This window comes from Thermobia domestica, chromosome 6 (genome assembly GCF_964235325.1).
Source record: "Thermobia domestica chromosome 6, izTheDome1.hap1.1, whole genome shotgun sequence".
In the NCBI taxonomy this organism is placed as follows: Eukaryota; Metazoa; Arthropoda; class Insecta; order Zygentoma; family Lepismatidae; genus Thermobia; species Thermobia domestica.
This window is the reverse complement of record NC_137459.1, coordinates 215,245,394-215,256,019: the sequence shown is the minus strand read 5'-3', so window position 1 is coordinate 215,256,019 and position 10,626 is coordinate 215,245,394. Positions and strand designations below refer to the sequence as shown.

Here is a 10,626-nt window from a genome sequence, read left to right as displayed (position 1 = left end):
AAGGTGTGTAGCGATTGTGATGTCATGTTTGATTTACGTCGTAGGAAATCTGAACACAAATGTGATGAACGGTTATGTAAATCATGCTATATGCATGTGGAACGGGATCATATTTGTTATGTTCAGAACCAGCGTCTTACCAGGATTGAAAAGTATTTGTACATTGTGTTTGATGTAGAGACTATGCTGCTAGATACAAATACTGAGGGAGAGCAGGAACATGTTGTTTCTTTAGTATGCTTAATGACTGTTTGTTAGCATGCAAGGGTAAATCATTGGATGATTCATGTCATGTATGTGGGGATGAAAATGGAAATCGCGAGTTTTCTTTCAAGAGCATTGATGAGTTTATTAGTTACGCACTAAAGGTTCATTGTGCTTTTGAAAAAACTATTGTGCTTTCGCATAATGGATCGAAATTTGACATGTATTTCGCAATTAGAAGTCTCATTAAATCTCAGCATCTTTCTCCATCAGTTACAATGACAGGAAAAAAATTATTGAGGTTGCGGATCGGGAATAAGCTTGTTTTCAGGGATACCTATCTTTATATGGGAGTCCGGCTGTCTGACTTAACCAAAACTTTAGGCCTTAATCAAAATTTAAAGAAGGGAGATTTCCCGTATTTGTTTAATATTCCGGCTAATCAAAATTATGTAGGTCCAATCCCTGATATTAAGTATTTTGATCCCGATAGTAGAAGTCCTGAAAATAGTCAGCAATTGTACGCCTGGTACGAACAACGTACTTTGACTGGCGAGCAGTATGATCTGCAAAAGGAGATGCTAGATTATTGCCGCAACGATGTGAGAATTCTAACGGAAGCCGTTGTCAAATTTTCCGATCTAATTGAGGAAAAAACTGGCGGTATCCAATGCTTCATTTCTGCAGGAACCATAGCCAGTCTTGCTATGTTGGTCTACTGTACCTTATATTTACCAAAAGACTTAATCCCTGTAATTCCTCCTCTTGGCTTTGATTACCGTGACCGTCAAAGTGTGAAAGCATTACAGTGGTTGCGGTATTTAAAGAAAACAAGAGGTACTGAAATTCAATATACTGGAAATGGTGGGGAAAGGAAATTTGGAAAATATAAAGTTGGTTATGAACCAAGTAGTAATACTGTGTATGAGTTCCTCGGTTGTTTCTGGCATGGTTGTCTCAGCTGTTACCCTGAATTGCGTCACAAACAACTTGACTCTACCTCACATCATTCTACATCCATGCAAGAACGATTCGAGTCTACCACTATTAAGGCTAATTATCTGCGTAAACGCGGTCTCAACGTTGTTGAAATGTGGGAATGTAATTGGGACAATCAAGTGAAGAAGGACAAGTCCATACAAGAGTTCATTCGAACTCAGTGTGCGGATATTGTCGATCATTTGATCCCCAAGGAAGGATTTAATGGTGGTCGAACCGAATGTTTTAAAGCTCTACATGAATGTAGCAGTGATGAAAGTATTGCGTACCTGGATGTAACTAGTCTCTACCCCTGGGTAATGGCGCGTAAGCCGTTGCCAGTAGGTAAGCCAAAAATACATAGGGGGCCGGACTTCCCAGATGTGGGAAGTATTCATGGTATGGTTAAATGTACCGTTTTGCCTCCAACTGATTTGTATTTTCCGGTCCTGCCATATGTTGCGAGAGGGCGATTACTTTTCGGACTCTGCCGTACATGTATGGAGGAGGAAAACATCAACAATTGTTTGCATTGTGAAAGTGATCGTGCCATTACCGGTACATTCTGCACCCCAGAATTGCATAAGGCTATACAGCGTGGCTATAAAATACTCGCCGTTAAAAAAATATGGGAATTCGAACTCGTAGGTTCGGAGGATTGTAATGAACGTAGTTTATTCCGCGACTACGTGAATTCTTTCCTCCAAATGAAGCAGGAATCCTCTGGTTTTCCTGATTCATGCGACACTCAAGGAGACGAAGAAAAATATATTAAGGAGTATCTAGTCCACGAGGGCATACAGTTAAATCATAGCAATATCAGGAAGAACCCGGGACTGAGGTATATCTCCAAGATATTCCTCAACTCATTATATGGAAAATGGGGGCAGCGAACAGATCTTCCGCAATCGAAAATTGTTGATGATCCAGAAACATTTTTGACCTACTTACTGTCAGCGCAATATGAGGTGCAAACAGTGTCACACATTGGTGAACGTCATCTCATTATCACATATAAAGACATCGAAAATGAAAACAGGCCCTGGAAATTTTCGAATGTCGTGCTTGCTGCCTCTATTACATCTTGGGCAAGGCTAAAACTCTATGATCTCTTGACGGCTGTAGGGCCTGAAGCCGTATTATATTGTGACACGGACAGTATTATGTATGTTCAAAAACGAAATGATAAGCCCAAGCTTACCATTGGTTCCTACTTGGGTGAGCTAACTGACGAAATACCAAATGGGTGGGAAATTGACATGTTTATAGGTTTGGGACCTAAAAATTATGCGTATAGGTTAAAAGAAATTGGGTCGGGAAAAGTAGATTATGTTTATAAAATTAGAGGCATCACATTAGATAGTAGGACTCGGGAAAAAATCACGTTTAATTACTTTTTTGATTTAGTCCGCGGAAAAATTGAAAAAAAGGAGTTAAACAATCCAGGTAGGATAGTTCGTAAGAGAGGGTTTATCATTGTATCTCGACCAGAAACAAAAACACATCGACAAGTCAATAACAAAAGACGTAGACTTAACCCGACTGATAAAACAAATTACACAAGCATACCGTATGGATATAGAAGTGATAGTCTTGTCCTGTGATGAGTGAATGGTTGAATGTATATGTGCAATTTGTAAATATTCCCAGTGCATTAATTTTTATATAATTTATCAATGATATGAATGAGGGAAATAAATATGGCAATCATACATTGCGCTCCTCCTGGATATACCATATTAGATTCTTTACAGTATAAGGTTTCTTTCTATAACTCACAAGTTCTGCTTATTATATCACCTACACAATATACCTAAGCTGCATCCTATCTTCAATTTGTAAATAGCCTATTATATATTGTAAATAGATTTTTCATATATTATATAAATTTTGTAAATAGACTTTTCATATATTGTTAATAGATTTTTCATATTGCAAATAGTGTTTTTATATAATGTAAATAGCGTATTTCAAATATTAAATTGTTTTATGTTAATCAAGTACAAATAATACAAATACCACTATAACATTGTATGTATCATTATATTCAAACATGTATTTTACAATTTTTATTTTCATTATATATCTACATTTTTATTTTTATTATATATCTATATTTTAATTTTTATTATATATCTTCATCTTTTTATTTTATTATATACAATCAATTTTTATTATATATTTTACATTTTTAATTTTTATTATATATTTTACATTTTTTATTTTATTATATTTACACTTTTTTAAAATTTTTTATTATATATAATTATTTATCATTATTTTTACAATAAAAATTTTTAAAACTAAATTCGTGCCTTTAATTTCTATATCCTATACAATTAAAAAGGTACATAATACAAAAAGTATGTGTATTCTGTATAAGATAAAGGAAGAATACATATACTTCATATACTATTATATAGGTTTATTTAGGTATATTATACTAAAATATGTGTATTCTGTATAAGATAAAGGAAGAATACATATGCTTCATATGCATAAAAATAAAGTATAGATAAAGGCACAATATTAATACTTTTCATAAAATTACAATATCAAATTCATATATTCACTCAATGAATTATTATTTTATTAAATTCAATAATAATCTGAATCAAAAATGTCAACCGAGGTTATAAATATATCCTAAAACATGAAATTATAAAATGCGGTATCGCAATGTTTATTTGTTCGCGCAACAAGTTCTACGTCATAAAGAAAATAATCAACATCAATGAAGCAACCAAAAATAAACAGCAGCGCAGGTGTTATCAAAGGTAAGTAAACTTTCTCTTCTTACTTAAGTTAAAGTATTGGGTAAACATACAAAGTGCTCCAAAAAATACCGTTAGCGTTCGCGGCTGTTGGGCGGGCGGCAAATATACAAAACAGTCTCCCAACGGAAAACTCGCAACGGTAATGGCGCCAGCGCAAAGGTCACACATACATGATAAAGTATACAAAGCGAGCGGTAAAAGTATAAAGGGAAGTCGCGACGAACTCCAATAGTAAGGGCAACAGCGCAAAGGTCACACTTGCGTGATAAGATAAAGGATTATCAATCTGGTGTAATTGCAATATCATTACTTCAATTGAAAAAACTAATTGAAGTATACTTAAAATAAGTCATAAAAGGGAACAATAATTACATTACATACAAAAGTTATCGAAAATCTAGTTACTTTTCGGTGTAACACTGCATAGAATCACTAAAAATCCCTTAAAAAATCAGGAAAATTTACCTATTTAGGGGAAAAAAGAATCACTGTAATTATTCTCAGTACAGGCAACACTGCGAAATGGCGACAATATAGGGATATAACTACTCCATAGAGTTAGTTAGTTAGTTAGTATTATTATTATTATTATTATTATTATTATTATCATTATTATTATTATTATTAAGAATAAGAATAAGAATAATCTGAACGTGACCAAGAAAGGTCTGTCTCTTTTTGTGGAGGTCTGTGTTCAATTGACCCTCACACCATGAGTTGAATGCGAATGGAGATAAGGCGAAGGTCAGTTGTTGCACGAGACGAGACGAGACAGAATTTTCATGACGAGGAGAGACAGAGCTCTTTCAATAGAAACATACGTAATTTTCGAGACGAGACTAACTTCACAACACATTTTCGAGACGAGAATGCCAGGAACCTGGTCTCGTGAGCAACACTAGTAAGTATATTCAACATACTACCTGGTTATGGCTGTTCAGATACACCATGAACGTGCGTAAGGACAGAGCGAACATGGGACCTTCACAGAGCGACAGAAGGGCTTGTTTGCTGTACGAGTTCAAATTAGGGTAAAACGCTGCTTCGCGGGGCGGAAGATATGACAGGCCTTGGGTGAGGGTGTCGTGACTACGCGAAGAGTGCAGCGGTAGGGCGGTTTAAGGGCGGTGACGAAACATTCGAAGACGCACCACGTGCCGAAAGACAAACAGATGTTCAAAATAAAGAACTTCAAGCAGCAAGTCAGGCGAAGACAGACATGTGAGGAACTGGTACTACAATTCAGTGTTAGTGGAGAAACCATTCGGCACCACCACCATCAACTTGGGAAGCACTGCAAGTTGGGTTGATGGGTCCTACATGATTTGACTTGGGGCCAGAAAGCAACGCCAGCAGACACCTGTGTTTCTTTGGTGTCTCGTCGAAGGAAGGAGCAATTTCTGGACAGGGTGGTGACATGTAATGGGAAGTGGGTCTTGTACGAAGCTCCACGGCGCCGTCATCGTTGGTTAGCATTCCATGAACCGGTTCAAAAACAGCCCAAGCCAGCATTACACCAGAATAAGGTTCTCCTGTGCATTTTGTGGACTGCTCGTGGCATCGTACATCGGGAACTGCTACCAGCTGGTCAGAGCATCAATGCAACTGTGTACTGTCACTCTCTGGATCCAACACTTCTGAATCGCAAAGGGGTCCTCCTGTTACAAGGCAACGCTAAGCCCCACGTGACTAATATGACTCAGGACACCATTCTACGCCTTGGATGGGATACACTATTGGATCCGCCATACTCCACAGACATTGTACCGTTCGATTATCACCTGTTCCATTCCTGGGACAATCACCTTAGAGAACACCAGTTGAAATCGCTAGTAGTGGTTCAATATGCGCTTGATACTTTCTTCGCTTCACGTCCCACCAAGTTCGACTGCGATGGAATCCATAGCCTTCCAAAACGTTGGCACAAGGTCGTCGATGCTGATGGAGACTATTTTTTGATATTCCAGGTACGTCTTAGGTTACATATCAATGTTCGAAGGTGTTGGTGAAAATGCGGCGGAACTTTCTAGTAATAACAATAATAATAATAATAATAATAATAATAATAATAATAATAATAATAATAATAATAATAATAATAATAATAATAATAATAATAATGTGTCCTGCCCAAAGGCAGATGTTTGACCCGAAGGTCCATGGGTATTGATTCCAGCTCGTATCAAGTACGTTTTCTGATGGACAAACACAGTGTGCATGGGTTTTCTCGGTGTTCTCCCATTTCCTCCCACTTTCTTCATTCAACTACTTCAATTATTTCTCATTATCACTGTCTCTCTTAGCGTTGGTGCATAACGTGGGACGTTAACTAGATATTTCCTTTCAATTTCACTTAATGTGACATTTAACTTGACATAAAAACGCAGAAAGGAAAAAAGTCAATCGTAATATTAATTACTTACCATGCCAATTAGTTAATATACGGTTAAATTAAAATTGTATTACTATTTCAGCTACAATTAGTCACTATTATCATTCATTCCCCAACTTTGAATTGAATTCTACAACAAAGCTCCTTATAGTATTTCAAAATAAGTGAAGAATATAACAACCCAACCCGACCCGACCCGACCCGACCCGTAACCCGACCCGTTTGAAAACACTATCAGAGAAGTACAATTTACAGTACAATTTATTTTGTATGGTTTAGCATACTTTAAGGCTACAATATTTTTTGAAAACAGAAAGAACGGGACATCTTACAAATTAGTAGTAAATATTGCATTTTGTATTAATTTTATTACTACGAATTTATAATTTCGAATTTTACTACAGCATCGCACTAATTACACAACTTAAAATAATGTACTAATATAGTCCATAGTTAATCAACAGTGACAAAAATTATTGTAGAAGCTAGAAGCTGTTATAATTATAAACGCAATCAGTGAAGATACAATATTTAGCGAAAAATTATATTTTCAAATTATTACACATACCACCTCTCATGCTCTACATGTCTATAAAGAAAAAAAAATCCACATTTACGAATTTGTTTCAAAATTTCAATGAACTGATTTATTTTTGTTAACCTAAAATGCGAACTAAAAGAAACCACATTACATAATTGTTTTTCTGAAGCAGAAAAATAAATGTTTTCGGGACTGGTCAACAACGTCACAAGAATTTGTTGCTACCTCGGGGTATACATTTTTACTTTTGGTGATAAGAGTGCCAGTTAGGAGGATTTAAACATTGCATGTTATATCCAGGGAAGCAGCGATTGGAATAATAAAGATTATAATCAAGTTGTTCCAATAGTATTGTCAGAATCGAAAGCAAAAGGAATAAGTCGATTTTATCATCTTTTCCGAACTTTTGATATGTAATAAAAAAATAAATAAATAAATAAATAATAATAATAATAAAATCAGAACAAGAAGGAAAATTTCTGCACACCGGAACAAATTTTAAGAAACCGGGACGTATCGTAGCCTTACATACTTATTTGCTTGCGGAGTGTCAGTACGGAGCCACTACGTAGCAGAGTTGAATCAAAACCTGGTAAATAGGTTGCCAACACAGGAAAACAAAATTACCGACACACCCTAAAAATTCTCTGTACAAATGAGAAACTGAAGACTGTATTGATCGTTATTGTCTTTACCAGCAATTGCCACTTCTTTAAAATTATCGAAACAGATGAATAATACTGGATATTAATCTTTACGTAACAATTGTTGATTCATAAAATGAAATTTACTCTATAAACTTACACTTCAAACAAAGAAAATTTCTTTAAAACGTCGTTTTCTACTCTCAATAAATGTATAAAATACTTTTACAATAGAATCCAAGTGTTGCCAAATTTCTTTTATTAAATAAATAAAAAAAGCTACCACAGATTAAAAAATATCGATAATGTATAATACAACGGACATTTGTGTTTGTAAAGGCACTGTTAAAAAATTTCAATGTTCAATGTTATTTTCTGGATTGCAAGTCCCAAAATACCGGTCAGAAGGGAGCTAATAAGAAGTTTCTACCAGTCACCGGCCTTAATCAAAATCACAGCAATATTCCCGGCCAGGCCGGTGAAATACTGGCCAGTTAGCAACCCTACTCCTAAATCAGAATGCTGAATGCACCAAAATACTTCACCATGCTTTCTCTAGATTCTGCAAAACGAGTTTCATGAAATGTTCAATTAAAACGAGATATTGTGTTATAATTTTCCCTTTAACAGTCTACTTTTTTTGAATTTGTTATATCTTCCACTTATCAATTTCCTGTACGAGATGAGAATAACGGTTTCTGCGCAAGTTAAAAAGAAAAAAATGCACTTTTCTCATAAGGATTCAGATCATGTAAGAAATAATGAATAAATTTAATAATAAGAGCCGAAAAGTGATAAAATAACTCAACAATAATGATTGTTAGTATAAATATAAATATAAAAAAATAATTCCATCATCGTTAGAATAAGTGAATCACACGATAGTGTGAACATACCAATCGACGCAATAGTGTGTACAAAGTCTTGTTAGAAAAATATCCATAGTATGTGACACTATTTTGTAATGTTTCTACCATTTAGACAGTCCCCCACTTTGTTTTCGTTCTGGCGGCGCCCCTAATTGTTTACAAGCAAAAATTTCGCTTGCACATTTCTGTACAAACTATATAGAAACGATTGCGACGATTTGTGATTGAATTTGACATGGTGGGGGCTACCATTAGAGCCTCCCCCCAATTTTTTCGGTCTGGCGGCGCCCCTAATTGTGTACAAACGAAATTTTTTCCTGCACATTTCTGTACAAACTATGTACAAACGATTGCGACCATTTGTGATTGAATTGGACATGGTGGGGGGCTACCATTTGGATAGCCCCTACTTTGTTTTCGTTCTGACGGCGCCCCTAATTGTGTACAAAAGAATGTGTGTCTTTTGTTCCTGCTGTCCCATTCGCAGAAGGAACAACAATATTTCGTATAACCAAGCTGCACACCCATTAACAAAGAAATGACTTTTAAATCACAGCAAACGGTCCACTTGTATTTCTCATACTGAATTCTTTCTAACACTATTTCGATGTTTTCATACGTTTCCTTCATATTAGTTGCATAAGCGAAAGGCACTGAAGGAAATTTGTTGCCATTGTGCACAAGGACATCTTTAAAGCTAGTTTTGGAAGTCAATAAACAATCTCCACTCTGTACTTATATGTGCATGTCCAAGTGTATCCATCACAGCAGAGACATTATTACAATACACTAAATCATCTTCTTGAGAATAACAGTTTTGAAACTCTGTATGAAGGTTTTAAAAAACACACACTTTAGTGTCACGATGGAGCAGATTCCAGCCTTTAAGTTTAGAAGCAAGAAGTTCTGTGTGTATCTTCGAGAGTTTTAAATCCCGTACGAGGTCATTTAGTTCACCCTGAGTTATCAGATGGGGATCTAATGTAAATGTGCTGCCTACATAAGTAGGATCATCTTCTTCATTTGGAACTTCAGTAGTTGCCTCAAGTACGTAATCCTCATTTACTGTAAGATGAGGAGGAGGTATTGCTACAGGTAATTCTGCACTGTGTGGAACTGGCCCAATTGCTGATGGCAAATTAGGGTATTGTACTGTGTGCTTAGATTTACTGGTTATTTCTTTCATCTGTATCATACAAAAGTAGCAGTCTGAAGAATGATCTTTTGTTTCCCTCCAGATCGTTGGTACTGCGAAGTTAATGTTTCGTTCACCATTTGCCCACCCAGTCAGACGTTTCACGCAAGTACAACAAATGTAGCGAGGAGCGAAATTCTTATCTTGGTCTCCTATACAGCAACCACAATATAACTGGTAACACTTCCTCACAAGTGGAGTAAAACATCGACGTTGCGATTTAAATGTCAGCTCCCCAGATACATAACAGAAATTGTCCGGTTGATTTACACACTTCCTCGGCATCTTGTATCCTGTAAGGTATCACACACACATACACACAGGAATCTACACTCCATCAAATTCCTCTTTGTGCTGAACAAACACCGTGTGCGTGGGTTTTCTCGGGGTTCTCCCGTTTCCTCCCACTTTCTTCATTCCACTATTTCATTCATTACTCATCCTCACCGTCTCCTTTAGCCTAACCGGCATAACCGTGGGACGTAAAACTCAAAGATTTCAATTATTTTTTTCCATCAAATTCCCACAAAATCCTTCTAGAAATTCCCTCATACAAAAATTGCGACATGGTGTACACATCATTGAAAATATGTTTTATTGGAAGTCCAATAAGGTATAAACCGTGATATATTGTAATTCTAATGAAAATTATGTGTTGAATACCGACCCGACCCGACCCGTGACGCGAATTGACTGACCCGACCCGATGACCCGACCTGTGATCCGACTCGATTGACTCGACCCGACAACCCGGCCCGAGCTGGCCCGATTTACCCGACCCGAGCTGACTCCACCCGACAATTCGTGGTGGCTCAGTGGTAGAGCATTCACCTCTGGTGCTAGGGGTCTCGGGTTAAAACCCTGCTCCCGCCAAGTGAACTTTGTGGTGGACAAACATCGTGTGCTTGGGTTTTCTCGGGGTTCTCCCGTTTCCTCCCACTTTCTTCATTCCACCATTTCATTCATTACTCATTATCACCGTCTCCTTTAGCCTAACCGGTATAACCGTGAGACGTAAAACTCAAA

At 36.7% G+C, this 10,626-nt stretch overlaps 1 protein-coding gene across 1 annotated transcript; it reads left to right on the top strand.

Moving 5' to 3' along the window:
• Nucleotides 1-782: 782 nt before the first annotated feature.
• On the top strand, nt 783-2,786 carry LOC145687448 (uncharacterized). The gene has a single exon (XM_081760902.1). It carries the CDS (start codon nt 783-785, stop codon nt 2,784-2,786), a length of 2,004 nt encoding a protein of 667 aa, XP_081617028.1.
• Nucleotides 2,787-10,626: the final 7,840 nt, after the last annotated feature.

Excerpts from the sequence above, each read along its gene's own strand:
- LOC145687448 (XM_081760902.1), top strand. The coding sequence starts at position 783 with ATGCTAGATTATTGCCGCAACGATGTGAGAATTCTAACGGAAGCCGTT.